The 17,453-nt window shown below is 54.2% G+C and overlaps 1 protein-coding gene across 1 annotated transcript in view; it reads right to left on the bottom strand.

The window, feature by feature from the left end:
- The window catches only part of LOC115383774 (neuropilin-2-like), a 50,376-nt gene that overhangs the window by 25,709 nt on the left and 7,214 nt on the right, over nucleotides 1-17,453 (bottom strand). The window contains 6 exon segments of the mRNA XM_030085953.1: nucleotides 1,021-1,251; nucleotide 7,059; nucleotides 7,395-7,478; nucleotides 7,480-7,547; nucleotides 7,550-7,575; nucleotides 16,294-16,471. Of these exon segments, the coding sequence (XP_029941813.1) occupies nucleotides 1,021-1,251; nucleotide 7,059; nucleotides 7,395-7,478; nucleotides 7,480-7,547; nucleotides 7,550-7,575; nucleotides 16,294-16,471 (588 nt within the window).

Below are 17,453 nucleotides of genomic sequence, written 5' to 3'. Positions count from 1 at the left end.
ACACACACACACTCACACAAAAACAGCAGGATTACAATAGTCTCGAGACACTTTCTTTGCCAGACACCAAATTCTTCACCCTGCTCCCGTCTCGCCTCCCGTCCCTCTCTTTCCGCCCGAGGACTGGGCTCGCAGGAACTGGGTTACACTTTAATTTGCTCCTAATTCTCAACTTTGAATGGGATAAATTGTTTTCAGCTATCAAGGCTCCCAAATTTGAGGCTATAATTAGAACGTTAAAATCCGCTCGGATCCCTTTATAGCGACTGAAAGTGGAATAATTAGAGCAAAATCCGCGTTTCCTTGCTTCATAGTTTGGCTGGAGAAAGAAAAAAAAGAGAGAGAGAGAGAAGAATAGAAAACGCAGCATGTGAGAGGTGAGAAATGAGCCGCTCGCCGGCGCTAATTTGGGTTTCGTCAACTTTCCCTGCAGCGGTCACGATCAAAGCCCCTGATAACATCCTCTTTTTTTTTTTTTTTTGCTGACCACTTTCTTTCTGGACTCTTCCCATTGGGCGCAGACAGATACTCATCGTGGCCGTCGCTCTCGCCGGCCCCGAGGAGGAAGGAAGCGCCGGTGATAAGCAGGGAGGAGGATGAGGAAGGGGGCTTGCGAAGGGTGTTATTATGGCGAGGCGGCCACGGGAAAGCCCTGCTCCTCGGAGGTGTCCAGACACTCCCCGGCTTCAGTGCGTGAAATAACGTTTCCTCCGTTTAACGGAACGGGACGTGAGGCTTCAAAGAGAGCGACGGCCGCTCGGGAACTGGGGGACTGTGATGCAAATGTGGGAGCGGGAATGTGGGCGGCCGCACGGGTCAGCCGCTGGAAAACATCGATTTTTCAAAGGGACGTGCGAGTCCGGGCGCCATAATGGGTGAAGACAGATTCCACACGGAGTGAGAATTTTTCAGAGCTGTTGGTAAAAATGAGGAATTCTACATGCAGTGGTACTTCTAACCAAGTGGCGTCACGGGAAACAGGCTTTGTTTTTGTGGTTTCTGGGGGATTTCCGCTCTCACCTTGAGGCAGGCCGTCCCACACGTCCAGCCAGTCGTACTTGCAGTCGCCCTCTCCCACCAGCAGGGGGTCGTTCTCCAGGTCGAAGGTCAGGAACGTGAGCGCGATGTCCATGTGGGGCGGGGCGATGATCATGTAGGAGCACTCCAGATTGTGAGGGTATTTATCCGGGAACCCCGGGGACTCGATCATGCCAGACGGGCTGGTGAAGTTGCGAAAGCAGAATTCGGAACCTGGGGAAGAGCAGAAGGGCGTTTAATGAGCGGATGCTTTTTCCTCTTCGGAACAGTGGCATTTTGAAGGAAACCGGAGGCGGTCGCTTTGGCGGCGTCTCATCAGAAAGCCGTGCGTCACAGACGGCCTGCTGGAGTATACACCCGCTGCACAAACAAACCGTTTGTGATTACAGATGGAGGGGAGAGCGCGCACGCGGCGAGCAAACGCCGGGGCGGGCGTTCCCCCCGCTGCATCGTGAGCCGGGCTTATGGCTCTCTTTGTCAGTCGGGCTCCGTCTATTGCGGAGATCCAGCCCGCCGTAATCTCAAACACTCCCAAGAACAATAAAGACTGAAACTCGAGCACGGTTCTGCTTTCCCAACATAATACCCAGGAAAACCACAAATACCACAAATATCAATACTTGCGGTCGAGAAAGGCATTTAAGGTTCTTCCTTCGAAATTGTAGCAGTTAAAAGGCCCTGAGACCTCTGACCTAACTTTTAACTGAAAGAACACGTTTGTCTAAATACAGGAACAAAAACACTGACGTGTTGGTATTGATTTGTGCGTTTCTGCCCTCGCAGGGCTCAGACGGCACGAGACACGGCTTCTGCCGACGCCCGTTTGATTGCATATGTTCAAAAACAACACAATCTATTAGCCTTCGTGTTCCCATTTGTGCTCCGTGCACGCGCGAGGTGTACGTGTGTAATCTCTCCATTTCACACACTCACACACACACCCCCGAGCTTGTGTAATGGTTCTGAGTGGGCCCGGCGCGGCGGCTGCTCATTAGCCATGCAGATTTATGCGCCCCGGGCGGCTCACCTTGAGCGCCGGCAGCTGTGTGGCTCAGATCACGGCGGAGCCATCAGCCGGAGTCGCGGCCCGGCGTTTACCGGCCGGCACATCAATGAGGGCGCGAGGCGGAGACGGTCCTGCACATGCATGCACACACACACACACACACACACGCAGCTGGCCGGAGGGGGTGGGGGACTTCACACAAATGTCACACTCGTGGACTCATTCATAAACCGCCGACCGCTCGCCTCTCCCCACAAACATTTCTGCCTTCATGATGTCAGCCGTAAACAGGCCGCTCGTCTGCATCCAGCTCTATTTTTACCGGGACGAGCGCGCTCGTGAGATAATGTTGCAGAGAGACCGCCGGGACTTCCATTGGAGCTTTGTTCGAGCGCACATATCAGGAACGCCCTCACTCCTCCTCCGTGTATTTATAAGCACGCCGGCTCTGGAAGTCTGGCCGCCGCTGCAGGAGGCGCAGGGAAAACCAACAAGTCCGTTCTCAAGGTATTTTCCCATGGCAGATCGGGAGAGGAGGCTCATGGGAGAAGCAGCTGGGAGATTTCAAACCTGGGGGAGCGGGCGGGGTTTCATCCAGCAGCACTGTCTCGCTGTCTCCGGGAGCCGCCGGGCTGCGTTTGATAAGCAGATTCACATTCAGAAATGCCTTCGGAGTGCAGACATGCTAACGGAGCATTCCTCCGAGGCGGCTCCAGCCCTCCCCCGTCTGCTCCTGGTTAATGGCAGTGAACCGACCCCAATCAGCTCCGGGGCGCCTTCCCCTCCTTTTGACCTCATCCTTCACTTCCTGTCGCACTTATTTTGTTTTTCCCACATGTTTTACTTCCCTGCTTCACGAGCATTCGAAGCGTCCGCGCATGCATCCTTGAGATAACCCCTCGGAGTGTGTGTGTGCGTGTGTGTGTGTGTGAGCGGGTGTGGTGAATCTTCCCCCCACGTGTGAAAGGAGCAGCGTTCGGCCTCTTGTGTCGACTCACACACACACACACACACACACACACACACTGCGGCATCAACAACACCCCATGGTTCCTCTGCGTTGGTGCTCGGAGCCCTGCTGCTTACACACACACACAAACACACACACCTTGCCTTGCTGAAATATGACAGTAATTTACAGCCAGCCACAGGCGCTATCTCCCCATCCCCTCGACTGCTGACCTCACCTGTCCATGTGAAGAGAGTGTGTGTGTGCGCGTGTGTGTGTGTGTGCAGTTACTGTGTGAATTAAAGACACATGAAAGCTGCGTGTGATCATAATGAAGCAGTAAATGAACGACACGGCGTGTGATGCACGCTCGACTCCGCCTTCCGAACGCCACGCGCACTCGTGCCGGCCGACGTGGTTGTCTCTCGGCACGTGCGTGTTTGCGTGTGAAGGTGTGTGTGTGACGGCTTCCCGGCGTGTGTGAGACCCAGTGACACAGTGGCCCTGTTTCTCGCCGTCTGCGCAGCTTGACTCCATCGCCTGCAAACACGCCGCTCACACGCCGCCGCCGCCGCTGTGTCTTTTACGCGCCGTGTGTAAAAGCCCATCTCCCCGCACGCCGGCAGCACATGCCGGCACTGTGCGTGCACGTGTACTAGCGTGTGCACGGGACTGTCTTGCATGCATGAGTACCTTCTCCTTTCGTCAGCGCTCATTACTTCACAGTGTATGAACATGCCAAAAACAAGTCCCCCCCCCCTACTTTCCCGCCTCCCTCCGTCACCCCTCGGTCTGTGTCTTACACACACACACACACACACACACACACAGAGTGTACACGCACCGACACACACTGGCCTTATGGAGGCCCCTTGTCGGTGCTCGCATCGCACCATGAGCTGCCATTTGGCGAGAGCTGTCTGCTGGCAGCGAGTCGGGAGGTCATGGTGCGAGTGTGTGAGAGAGTGTGTCAGTGTGACGAGTCGGGGGGGGGGGGCGGGGGGGGGGGCACGAGGGTGAGTTGCTGGGTAGAAACCGCCCGACTCTTGCACATGAAGGAGCAGCTCCACATGTTGTGCCGGGACAACCCATCTCCCCCCCCCGCCCTTCTCTGTCTGCCTTCATTCAGCACTTTAACCCTCGGCGCCCGGTCGGGGCCTCGCCGCCGCCGCCGCCGCCGCGCTGCACATCAACCGCCCTCGCCCTCCTCTCGCTACCTGACACACATCTGCAGCTCGTTCAGGAGACACACGCAGCCCCGCATGAGCTCGCTTCAGCGTCCCATTGAAGAAAAATCTCTCCTGAGGCAGCAGAGTGTGTGCGCGCGTGTGTGTGTGTGTGTGTGTGTACATGTGTAACGGAAGCAGCATGCTGTGCGGCGGGGGTGGGGGGGGGGTTATGGTGGAAAACGAACAACAACAACAATAACAACAGGAACAGTAACGACACAGGAGACCCTGGGAGACGCGGCGCGTCGGCCTGGAGCAGCTTCACGCGGCGCGGACCGCTTCCTCGCCGCGACTCGCCGCACCGTCGTCAGCTTCCCTCATCCTCAAGACGCCTCCCGCTGTTTGCGATCGGGGTGTTTTATGCAGGCTTCGTTCCGGGACAGCTTTCCTTCACCACTGATCGATCTTTAATCACGCTCGGTTTGTTTATTCATGAATCTAATTCAGCTTCGCCGGTTAATTACTGGAGTCTAATTTCGGCGGCGGGATGACATGGGTGTTCCAGGAATAAACACGGCGCGGCAATCAGCCGTGCAGCGACAGCCGCCGCCGCCGCCGCCGCCGATGCGAAGGGTCAGCGGCCAATCAACATGATAGCATCAGAAATACTCGCCGCGCCAATGTTGTGACTGGCGCTTGGGCGGGGGGGCGTCCCGCCTGGGGCGGCGCTCCCGTCCGCGACCCCGCAGATGCCGCGGCAGCGGTCCACCATGCGGTCGAGCCGGGGAACCCGACGCCCCCGGGGCGATTCCTGACCCCGTCTTGGCGCGCGGGATTGGCTGCCCGGCGCGTCGGCCCCCGCCGCTGCGAGGTGGCGGGCTTCGGGGAACTGGGGGGGGAAAGGGGGCTTCTCCTGCCCAGTCTTCCCCTGTGCCGTGGTAACAGCGTCAGCGCACGTGGAACGTTAGTGTAGTGTATGAAGGATGGATGGGGGGGCGGGGCGGGGCGGTCAGGGGCAGAATAAAGGGTTTAAGCACGCATGAGTAGGGCCAAAGTAGGCCACAACAATAAGGGTGGGGGGGGGGGGCTTTCACCGTGCACCAGGATTAAGGCGTGCAAGTAGTGTGTGTGTGTGTGTGTGTGTAGGTATGTGTGATGGGGCGGTAGACGGACGGATGTTTTAGGGCGACACACTCATCACGGCGCCCGTCAGGAGGCCAACCGAGGGCCGGGCGAGGAGTCAGAGGTCCACTCCGGATCCTCCGGCTGAAATAATTCGCTTTCGGAACACTGTACCCCACATCGGGCGCGCACACACACACACACACCACACACACACATAAACACACATAAACACACGCAGACAGAAACAGATTGTCCAATCAAAGCCCCCTCCAGTAGTTACAGTCAGCGCTTATGTAATCAGGCTGAGCGGAGAAAACAAAAACAAGCCTCGGTGTCATTAGTTCATCGCTCGCCGAGGCACGCCTCTCTCTCTCTCTCTCTCACACACACACACACACACACACACACACGCGCGCGCGCGCAGAAAAGCAGACACACACTGTCTGACGTCCAGACCCGGCGAGGTGGGCTGGGAGGGAAGCCCAACACACACACACACACACACACACGTCTTCCAGCCGAGTGCTCAGATCTCTATCTGAGTCAAGACACACCCTTTAAAAACACACACACACACCCGTAAACATGCCCACTCACACACACACACATGCACCGCACACAAAAACAACAGCATCACAACATGCTTGAGTAATACAGCAACCAAGATCCAGCAGTAATTACTTCTCCAGGAGTAAACAAGCAGGCTGGGTGTGTGTGTTTGTGCGTGTGTGTGTGTGTGTGTGTGTGTGTGTGTGTGTGTGTGTGTGTACACCCATCAGAAGTTGTACAGTGTTCAGTTGGAACCCGTGGCCCCGGCCCGCCACCGTAAGACAAACAGAGCTGATGAGAGAGCGTGCCGGCGCCGCAAAACGCAAAGTAATTAACACACGGCCCCAATCAGGCGTCCCTGAATACATTCTCCCTGCGTGACTCACTCTTCCTCCCGTCACCCCCAATCATCCTCCCGCCGTTCTCCGTCTTCCGTCGTCCGTCCGTCTGTTCTCTCCGCCCGACAGGCTGAGTGGACCTGCCCACACAGGCAGGCAGCAGACGCCTACGTGTGCTCACTTAGTGACACCATCTCTTAAACCCCCCCCCGATTCATGGCAGGATCTTGTTAAAGCCATGGCAACCGCATCCCCCATCCATCTGTGTGTGTGTGTGTGTGTGTGTGTGTGTGTGTGTGTGTGTGTGTGTGTGTGTGTGTGTGTGTGAGACAGATGCAATCTACACTATTACATTGTCGGGGTTCGAGCCGGTGGCCTTGGTAACAGAGCCGAGCGTCAAATCTGGGTCACGTTCGCTTGACACCGAGGCGGAGATAGATTTCAAAAGGGAGGACGTGACAAGTTAACACAGAGGGAGATTTTTAACCTCGACTGACGGCGGTTTTTTTAAATCGCGCTCACGGATTCTGAGAGTCAAACGTTCCAGCAGAACGAAAGAAAAACCCCAGCGAGAAGGCTGCAGGAACAATCAACTGGTCGCTCCACTACATAAATCCTGCGGCCCCAAGGCCACTCCGACAATTCACCTTTTACACACACACACACACACACCTGCAGGAAAACAAATATTCCTCAACCTTGCCTGCAAACTGCACTTCACCTCCTGCACTCTGACGACTTGGAGGAAAATCCTATTTCGGCGCACACTCCTCCCCATCAATCTCCTCACCTCCAGCCTCCGCTCATAAACCTTTAACCTCAAGTCCAACTCCAAGTTGCCTCCGAGCTCTCTCCATCACCCCCCCCCCCCCCCCCCCCCCCACCCTCACAGGAAGTGTATCCTGCTCCGCATTCAGCACAAACACTTTAAAAGACATTTCATGTTTATTTTTCATTTTATTTTTGTCCTCCTCTCCTCCACCGAATAAGTTTTGTTTCCACGCTCGGCCGCTCCCGCCGCTGTGGACTGCAGTGGGAGTGCTGCGGTGAGTGATTGCAGGTTTCGGGCCATTAACTAAAAGGGCAACGCCGAGGCGCAATGACAAAATCATTAACCTACACGTTAATGTACAGGAGAGACGCATGCCTGGCTCGGAGGTCAGAGGAGTCGTGTGAAACTCGTGTTTCCCACAGAGAAAAGACGCAGAACTTCCCCCTACCTGTTTGAAGATCTCGTAGCGCAGTGAGAAGCCCGCCCCCTGGTGGGCGTAGTCCGAGACGAAGCGGATCTGGAGGGAGGGGCCCGGACGAGATGATGGGCGCCGGGGCGATGTTGCTGCAGTGCCGGCCCAGAACGTCGGCGGTGTCCGATATCCGTCGCGGATCTCTATGAAGTCGTATCTGATGCACACACAAGAAAAGGGAGATTAGCTCCGGCTGGCATTAAACATCTCTGTGGTCAGCGAGGCGGGATTAGGAAAGGTAAAGGGGATGAAAGGAGAGCGGCAGAAAGGGATATAAACATAGGAGGGATAGCTATGGCGTTATGCAACAGGCGGAGCTAATAAAAACCAGACAGGTGCGCGGCGGAGTTCAGCCTCGGGACAGAACGAACGGCGTCTGAGCAGAGACTCGGCGGCACAACATTAAGACGCATCAGCAGAGGCGGCGGGCGGCGGCGGCGCCGGGGGGGCGAGGGTAGCAACGGGAACAGCTGGACGGATCCGTCTAAAACAGGCGTGAAAATTTAGACCGAGGAACTCAAGAAGGAACGAAGACGTGAGGAATAATAAATACACAAAGGACGCCCGCTCATTAGCTTCCACGGGCTTGAGCCCTCAATCACCGTGACCTTTGACTGGCCGTCTGACCCCGAACGATAAAAGCAAATTCCTGGTTGTCACGCTCTTTGTGTGTGTGTGTGTGTGTGTGTGTGTGTGACGACAAAGAGAGAGCCCAACCTAGGCTGATCCAGAATTAGCCCTGTGTGGTCCTTCCTCTGACTTTATTAGAGGAGGGAAGGCAGGGCGAGGCGCCCAGACCAAAAAAAAAAAAAAAAAAAAAAAACGGGAAAGTTTGACATTTTACATGTTAATCTGAAGAATCTCTGAACTGAACATTGTTCATCCAGCAAGTCGAGACTGCAAAACACATCTGTGTTAACTGAAATGAAGTGTGGAGTTGCATTCCGTGGAACCAAATGGTTGTTACTCTCTGCTACGAGTGATTTTACAGGACACTCGCTCCCGCACTGGAATGTGGAAACACATATTGTGGGCGCATGAAAACACCACTGCATGTTTCTCCCGGTGCAATTACACTGCTTAAATGAGCTAAACTGACAAAAGTCTCACTTCTGAGTCTTGTGCTACGATTTTCTGTGTCACAAACATAAACACGCCTGAGAAACGGGATCGGCGGCGAGCAGGAGGCTGGGATTTCAGTGAGTTTGGGACGAACGTGGAAGCGACCCAGCCAGGGCGAACCGTGACTTCCAACACTTTGCCTCCCACCGGCGACTTTCCCCACGGCCGTGTTGATACGATTAAAGCGGGGCCCGCCTCTGTTTGCGAGCCGGCGGCTTTTAAAATGATAATTCGGGGGTTGTGACAATAGTGGAAGCAGCAGAAATCTCTATAATTTGTGTTTGCTGCCGACTTGGGTGCCGAAGTAGTGTTTTCAAGTCTGGATCCATTTTCTTTGAGTCGCCGTGACAGTAATCTTCATTTTTAACGCCTCTTTTTTCCTTCTTCTTTCTCTCAACCGCGTGTTTTTGTGTCTGCACCTACGATTCCCCACTAAATATGCGAAGACGCTTTATTTCAAGTTGCGTGAATAATGCGCTCTTAATTTTGATCTCTGTTTTTCTCCGCGGCTCTTACAAGTGTCTCCTCACCCCACACGCCGCTCTGCCCGACGCACCTGAACGCATCGCCGCAGGAGCCACGCGCACACACACACACCGAATAATTAGCTGGTGTGACAAAGCTGTCAAAAAATGCGATGCAATGGGCTGTTCGATGCTAAAAATGCATCTACCTTTGGGTTTAGGAGCCACATTCAGGCTCGGCAGTCGAGCGCCGACTTCTCCAGGAGTATTCAGAGCGGCTGAGACGCACCAATCAGCTCCAGGCCGCTTCTTTGTGGCACCTCAGCACTAAGACTGCTTTTGTACTGCCAGCTTGGAATAAAACCTGGATTAAGAAGAGTCACTAAGCCTCTTTTTTTTTTTTTTTGGGTGGGGGGGGGGTATCTCCTTCCTGCAGTGTATTGATTCCCTTACAGTGCATCCAAGCTAAGACTGATGATGGAGGGATAATCCCGGCCACATTAATCTGGGTCAGAGAGGCGCGTACAGGTGAGCGAAAGCCACCCTGAGCTCGTAAAGTCGCAGCGCCTCGGCAGGCGTTCCATCAGCAGGAAATAACCTCAAAGAAACAGGAAATCAGAAAAAATGTGGGATTTCAGGAGAACTATTTATTTTTGTTAGTTGAAATATGAAGCTTTTTTAAAAAACTTTTTTCCACTGCTAACTTAAGACGGAAAAACAGTGTCATCTCTGTGATATATTATATTTTGACAGCACTGCGGTAAAAGTTGCTGTAATAAAGCGTCCAGATGGTCAAAATGTGCCTGAAAAGCTCCAGAAGTGCAGGATCGCGCGGAGACATGTCCGCCTCTCCCGTCCATCCTTCACCTTAAGCGTGTGACGCTTAGCCGTGGAGCAAATCTGCACAAAGGAAGGCCTGAAGAGCGGCTGTCCAATACTCTTATGCATGTCTTGGTTGTAATCCTGCATTACAGAGGCGATCGCGAAGGCTTTAAACGCCGAGCTCCCCGCGGCGAGTCTGAGAGCCGCGGCGATCCCTAAGCACGCCTGCTTAGGGCTGCAAGTGACACATGCTTGAGGGAAAACACACACACACACACACACACACACACACACACACACTTCAACAAGTGCCAACAAACACATGAAGAGTTTGTGCACGCCGCTGTAGACAAACACAGGCGGCGTGCCCGCTCGGCGCTGTATCGCCGACACCGAGGATAAAAGAGCTGAGAGCCTAATTAGGTTTTAATTGATTTTGGAGTGGGTCTCCATCTCTCTCTCTCTCCCTCCTGTCGTGGATTAGCGTCGGCGAGCGAGCGAGCGCTCCTCAGATGTGATTATTGACCTGTTCGCTCAGCCTCTCTGTTGAATACATGCATGAGGCCCTGACGGGCGAGGGCCCGCTGTCTGTCGCTCAAACGCACACACTTGAACGCATTCCAGGACACCGCACACGCATAAATCATGTGCACGTGTGCATAGAGAACCCCCCCCCCCCCCCCCCCCCCCGCCCATCCAGATTCCATTAGTCCTGTTTTGATCCAGACTCCGCCTCTCTGTCTGACACATCCGTCCACCACGCCATCCCCAGCCTGTCTGGGTCTGCGTGACCTGCCCCGTGTTTTGGGAGCCATTACAGGGCAGCAGTGCCCCCCCCCCCGTGGAGAACGGCAGGAACAGAGGGAGAAGGGTTAAGGAAACTAAAAACCCTGGAGGGCCAGTAATTCTGCAGCAGTCCAGACATGTCCGCTCTTCCTCTGCTCTCATATATCACGCCCCCCCCCCCCCCCCTCCCCCCCACCTCCTGCGCCAAAACAACTAATTGCCTTTCACACCTTTTGCTGTTTGCTGGAGACCGGAGGCCTTTCCTGCAGCGAGCTGCAGCCCACACCAGACTGACGTGAGCCGAGCACATAGACACGCCGCACGTATATTTATAGGTCTCCCAGTGAGGCCTGCGCGACCGTCCGTCCCCACCGCCGGTCTCTACTGGAAGCAGGAGTCACTTCTGATCTCTTATTCCGTTAAAAAAAACAAAAAAAAAAGGTTTTCTTTAAGACGTGTGAACAGTGTTCCTCTGACAGGCTTTCCATCCACACCCACTCTCCCGGGTCGTCGTCACGCTGGCCGGACTTTGCTGGAAATCTGCGCCACATGTGGATCGTTTCCCTCGAAGCGGGAGAATTTATTCGACACGAATTTCAGATCCTTCCCCCAAGATTCAAAGGCGTCGGCGGCAAACCTCTCTTCCGGAGGCTTTTGGAGAGGCTTTCAGATCTTGGCGTGACGGCGGCACATTTTATTAGCGGCAGGAGGCTAAATGTCAGACAAGTTTCTCAATTATCAGAACAAACACCGACTTGTTTTTTATCTGTCACTCGCCTGGCGGTGTCGGCTTAATAATAGGCACTGGGAGGACTGTACGGGTATTTTAGCCGGTGGAACCGGCCCGTTTATGTTTATGTCAGTCTCCAGACAGTCAAGTTATCTCACTGCGATAAACAACACCTGCTGCTGCTCCTGCTGCCTTCTCCTGTCTCTCCATTTGCCGACCAGTCTGAGGTAGAAGACCCAGCCTGGGAACGTTTCATTTAGTTTAATCTACATGCTTACATAAAGACGGAGAAGCGTTCGCTGGGAAAACCGGAAAATCACATAAAAGATTAACACATAATTTGCTGCGGGTGCTTCGCAGTCGTCTGATTTATTTTGTTTACGCTGATAAAAGAGCAACAGCTGTTCTTGAATATCGGCAAACCAAACTTGGCTGCACTCAGACACTCGGGGCCTTCTGTTGAAACCACGCTCCTCTTCCCAGTTTTCCACCCTTCCAGCGCAGAGAGATCTGGATCCGGTAAACAATGAGGATCTGAGCCCTGCGTCTCTCCGCTCCTCTTGATGAAATGCAAAAAAAAACAAAAAAACAAAAGCAGGAATCAGTCAGGCTGAGGGTCTGCAGCAGACTTGCGCTCCCACCCGCTCCTCCCACCGCAGAGGGGACTCTAATAAACCATAAGTGCCTCTGAAATATTAACTAGATGCCGCGAGCAAAATCCCTGCAGATCCGCCGAGCCTGCCATCTCCAATCCAGCCCAAAAACAAATTGCACTTCTCCTCCTCCTCCTCTTCCTCTCCTTCTGCCTCGCTGCCCTCCTCTGCCGTCCATCACGCATCCATACTTACAGATGACGGGGGCCAAACCGCCGACCGCAGGCCGTCTGGGCTCGGCCCCGGCGCTTCCAGCGCCTCCATCGATCTGAAACATCAGACTGTAACGGCTGAGGCCGCGACCCCGCCGGCCCCGCCGGGCGCGTTTTGTATCGACCCCGATCGGCACGGGACTGCCATCCAGGAGTTCCTCCAGACGGAGAACTTAGAGCCGCCACGCAGAAGTGCTGCAGCTGCACCAGAACATTGATTGGAGGAAGCCTGTGAGAAATTATGGTTTTTTTGTTGTTTTTTTTTTTCTACTTCAAACTGTGCTTAAATCATCGGTATGTTCTGGTAGCTGTAACGGCCGCTGGACGCCGACGACCGTGACCTCGTCCCGAACGCCGGCCGGCCGGGTGCCAAATATTGACCGATTAGATCCTGAACAACTCCCCCGAAAGCCGTGACCTCCCGGGAACTCATCGGTCTCCGCTTTCCCCCTGAACCCTCCCCGGCTGGATCCCCCTTCCCTTCGGCCGCCGCTGATCGCCTATAGATTTCCCATTACTGCTGGAAAACAGACATTGATCCCACGCCTATCTGCCGACCCCCCGTTCGGAGGAAGGCGGGATCGTTGCTGTGTGTTGGTGACGCCGCCGGTTGGAGAGCGGGGGGGACTCGTAGTGGTGTGTGTGTGTGTGTGTGTGTGTGTGTGTGTGTGTGTGCATCTGTGTGTGGCCGAGAAGTTATAAAGTTAGATCATAAAACCGTCGGGCCTCGGGCTGCGCTCAATAACAAATAACCAAATAAAAGTGAGAAAAATAAAAACCACATCAGACGGAGGAATGGATTTTCTACAATGACTGTCGTTTCTGCAGTGTGTGTGTGTGTGTGTGTGTGTGTGTGTGTGCAATTCTTCTTTATTCCATGTTTAATTCAAGTGTGTAAAAATAAAACACCTCCTCCGGCTAGAGGAGGGGGAGAGTGATGGCAGAAAAGAGATATATCAAGAAAAAGAGGAGGAGGACGAGGAGGAGGAGGAGGAGGAGGATGAAGCAAAGGAGTAAAAAGAGAGAGAGTTTCCAGCTCGATCTCCCCCCGTTCTCAGCTCCTGGTATATCACTAGGTAGCATCCTGGGGCTCGGCGATGGCAGATTGCATTAGAGATATGGGCCTGATATTTCATCTAGCCTTTATTACATTTAGTTCACATCAATCGGCTGGCAGCCTGGAGGTAAGAGCTATTTGGCACGCGGCCGGACTCCCCCTGAAATGAAATCCTGAATTAAAGTGCCACCTCAGACATGGAGCGCCTGCATAAGGCCGGCCGCCGATTTGATTGCTGCAGCAGAGCGGCGGTTTGGCTGCGCCGCCGGCCCGAACCTGCCGGAGGGGGGGGGGGGGGGGGACCGCCAGCTGGCCGGGGATATTAGCCGGAGTTCAGACGCAAGCCTGAGCTGACCAAGCACTTTCCTCACTTTTACGAGCGCTTAAAGCACCCGAGAGGAGACATGATGGCAGATGAGCAGTTTTTACACCAACAGGTTTGCGTGTGTTCTGGAAGCGTAGCCACCAAAAAAAAAAAAGAAGAAGAAACATATGTCCGTTCACAGTCCGTATAACCGCGTTATCACCCTCCGTTTTCTGTCTTTTCCGCTATCAGCAGTCTGGACCGCATCTTTCAGGTAACACGGCTCCGGTCTTTTCTCCGTAATCCCAGCTGTCATGCGGATTTTCCAGCCCTGACCGAGATGCGGAGCCCTCCACCTCCTCGCCCCTCCGGCTGCCCCCCCCCCAACTCCTCTACACCGTGAAAAACATGCAAAAATCCACTGGCTGCTTGCTCTCCCTCTCACTGCCGTGCCTAATCGGGCGGGCAGAGAAAGGAAGCAACCCATAACCAACGCCACGGGGCTGCGATCCATCCGGAGGAAGAGCAGAACGCAGGACGGAGGGAGCAGGGGGAACCGAGCCGCCGTTAGCGTGACAGAACACACACAAATAAATGTGTTCCTCTAATGGGGTGTATCAGGGCAGGACGGACGGACGGACGGACGGACGGACGGACGAAGGGGGAAGCACCATCAACGCTTCCCTACATGGCTGCACGGCTCCTCACATGCCCGCCCACGCTCCGTGAAGACTCCTCGCACATGCAGGATGAAAGCGGGATGAGTGGGAGTGGATGTTCGAGGGCAGGCGGAGGCCTCGGCCCCTTCAGGCGAGCCCCGGCTGCCGGTGGAGGGTGGAGGGAGGCTCTTCCTCCTCCTCCTCCTCCTCCTCCTCCTCTTCCTCCTGCCCGGCGGTGAGAAACCCGCTCCACACACTGCTTATCACCGGCCGAGCCGGCCGGGGAAAGTCCGGCGAGCCGCAGATCCGTGACGCCGGCGCTAACGCCGACGAGCGCATTGCAAAAAGGAGATAATTACGCCACTTTTTCCTCCCCCCCACATTAAACCTGGAGACGCATAAGCCGCCACATCAAAATAACATTTCTGGTTCAGCTGCGTGAAAAAGAAACCGACAATCATTACAAAGCCCTCTCTCACCAGAGGAGCCATTGATGTGCTCATGAAAGCGGCGTTTTTCTCCTGGCCAGACCGGGCGCTTTGTCAGAGAGCAGCGAAGGGAGCGACCATCTGGGATTATTAATTCTTTTAATTCGCCGAGCGAAGACGGACAAACGAACGGCCGAGTGCGGCGTTCCCTCTGATTCAGTTGTTTAAAAGTAGAACAAACAAAAAGAGGCTGTGACTCCTTCCCTCTTCCTCTGAGGTCAAACACAATGGAGCAACATATGATTTGGATTATTCATGTTTCTGAGAAAGGAAGCTGACCAGCGCGGTTAAATCCAGATCAACAGCTGGGAATCATTTTCCTCCCTCCTCACAATCCATCTCTTCGCTCTGCCTCGTCCTGTCTTGTCAGACACACACACACACACACACACACACACACACACACAGTCAGACCTATAGAGACGGGAGATTACAGTTTGATACGGTCCAGATTGGTGCTGATTCTAAAAAAAGGGACTGCGCTCATCTTCTACCAGCTCAACTTTGTCAAAACATTCTCAGATCTGCCGGAGATTTTAGGAAGTGTCTGATTATGTTTTGTCTTTCAATCCCAGGGAAGCGCCGTGGCCTCTGAATCCCCCGCTCACACACACACACACACACACACACACACACACCCACGTACACAAAAGGTTTGAAACCACTGGTCTAGATGGAACAGGACTGCTTGTGAATTCCAGATTTCTCCATATTTCCCTCCCAAGAAATCAATATTCGACTTTCTAAAATGTGAAAAACAACCTCATCTGCATTGATTTTAAGAGAGAGAGAAAAAAGAATCCCCTGACATCCAAGGTCTGTTTCCTTGTCTCAGCATCACCGGTTGAAGCAGTGGAAAAAGCCGACGGAATCGTTATTGAGCCGTTCGTATCATTCTTTCCATTCTGACCTGCTTCGCTCGTCTGCATCCACCGAGAAGCGGAGCAGAGGACCCCGAGATGTGGAAACGAGCAACTGTTTCCTGCTCATGCCGCAGCTGCTTGTGCCCTTGAGCAAGGAATTTAGCCTGGTAATTGGGCCTGGAGAGGCTGTGGTTGAACTCTGCAGCGCAGAGGGCCAAACCGATGATAAAATTAAAAAAAAAAAAAAAGAGAGAGGACGAGCTTTTCTGTTTGCTTGATAAATAATCATCTCACTGAAAGAAGAAGCCTCGCTAACGGTGGAGGTTTTGCAGGAGGCAGCTGACCTGCTGCGGTCAGAATGTGGAAAACGCATCAGCGACTTGGGATCCGGCCAAACCGCCAGCCGAGAATTATAATAACGTGTAAAAATCGCCGCGTTCCAAGAGGAAACGGCTTTCAAACTCCTGGACAACGCCGTGCAGCCGCGACAGAGAGGAAGTAAAAGCCTGACGAGGAAGAGACACGGCTCATCTGATTGGTCCGGACTGATCCCGCCCCTTTAGCCGGCTAGCGGCCAACAGCTAGCCAGCAGACATTTTCAACTCTTTCCCCCGACTCGTGCAGTCAGCTTCGTTCGTTTTGCTACCCACAATGCATTGCCGTCCAAGCAAACGGTAAGAAAAGGAAACGTCGCCGTCCCCACGCCGTGTCTTACTTGCAGTCGAGCCGCTCGATCTCGAAGTGCGGGTTGAAGTTGAGGACGATGCGCTGCGAGGGCTCCGGCGCCGTGATGATCCAGTGGCAGTTCTGGTGGGACGGGTACTCCAGGGGGTAACCCGGGGACGTGATGTACCCGGGCTCGCTGGCGTCCAGCACGCCGCCGCACTCCCGCACTGCGATGGGAGACAGACAGAAGCGGCAGGTTTTGGTTAGAACTCGTTCAGCGCTGCAGCGGCAGCATCTCCACGCGTCTCGCCATGAGCCGCGCGGCTCCGTCACGCACCTCCGTATGAAGGCGTGATGGAAAACAAAAGCGCGCGGTGAAACAAAGGAGGCAATTTAGGAGGAAATTGGAAAAAAAACTTCTCCATTGTGGATTCTCAATGCGAGCGAGCGAGCGAGACCTCATGGGTGAGCTATTAAAACCATAAAAGATCATCGCTGCTGCATTTGGGCGAGCGCACACACACACACACACACACACACACACACACACACAGAGCCTCTTTCACCCCTCTTCCACACCCAGGCTCTTATCTCCACGCCTCCCCCGTCGGGACCGTTCTTCCAAGTGTAATTGTTGCTCCGGCGAGCCAATCTGCAAACATTAGGACACATTCCCCGATCCTATCACGCTCTCCCAGGAACAATAGCCTGCCAATGGCGTCGCTCCGCAGGCCCGGGCAGGAAGTGACACGCAGACGGCCTGTCTGGCGGGGTTCTGGGGGGGGGGGGGGGTCACCCCGAGTCTGTAATGAGAAGCTAACGCGCTGACAAAAGGCCCCATTCTCCGCCGGCGCCCCGGCAGCGGCGGTGGCAGCGGCGGCTCCCGCGCTCGGCGTTATCTCCCGTAAACACGCTAAACACGTAAACTCACACGCACACACAAAAGGAACATGTATATGAGTATTCGCACACGCCATTGTGCGCGGCGGCTCCTTTATTACTCCGGCATTGCAATAGATTCGCGGGGATTATTATTCTTTACAGGAGCAACGGCGAAACGTGTTCTCCATGACAACAGCAGGGGGTGGTTTAACTCGATACCAAACACTGGATGCATGTTTGTGTGTGTGTGTGTGTGTGTGTGTGTGTTTGCCGATTCTCCGGTGGGATCTCTAAATGTAATGAACCTGGCGATATTGAACTGAAAAA

Source organism: Salarias fasciatus (genome assembly GCF_902148845.1).
Source record: "Salarias fasciatus chromosome 23 unlocalized genomic scaffold, fSalaFa1.1 super_scaffold_20, whole genome shotgun sequence".
In the NCBI taxonomy this organism is placed as follows: Eukaryota; Metazoa; Chordata; class Actinopteri; order Blenniiformes; family Blenniidae; genus Salarias; species Salarias fasciatus.
Note: the sequence above shows the minus strand (reverse complement) of the source record. Positions and strands in the feature narration are given on the sequence as shown.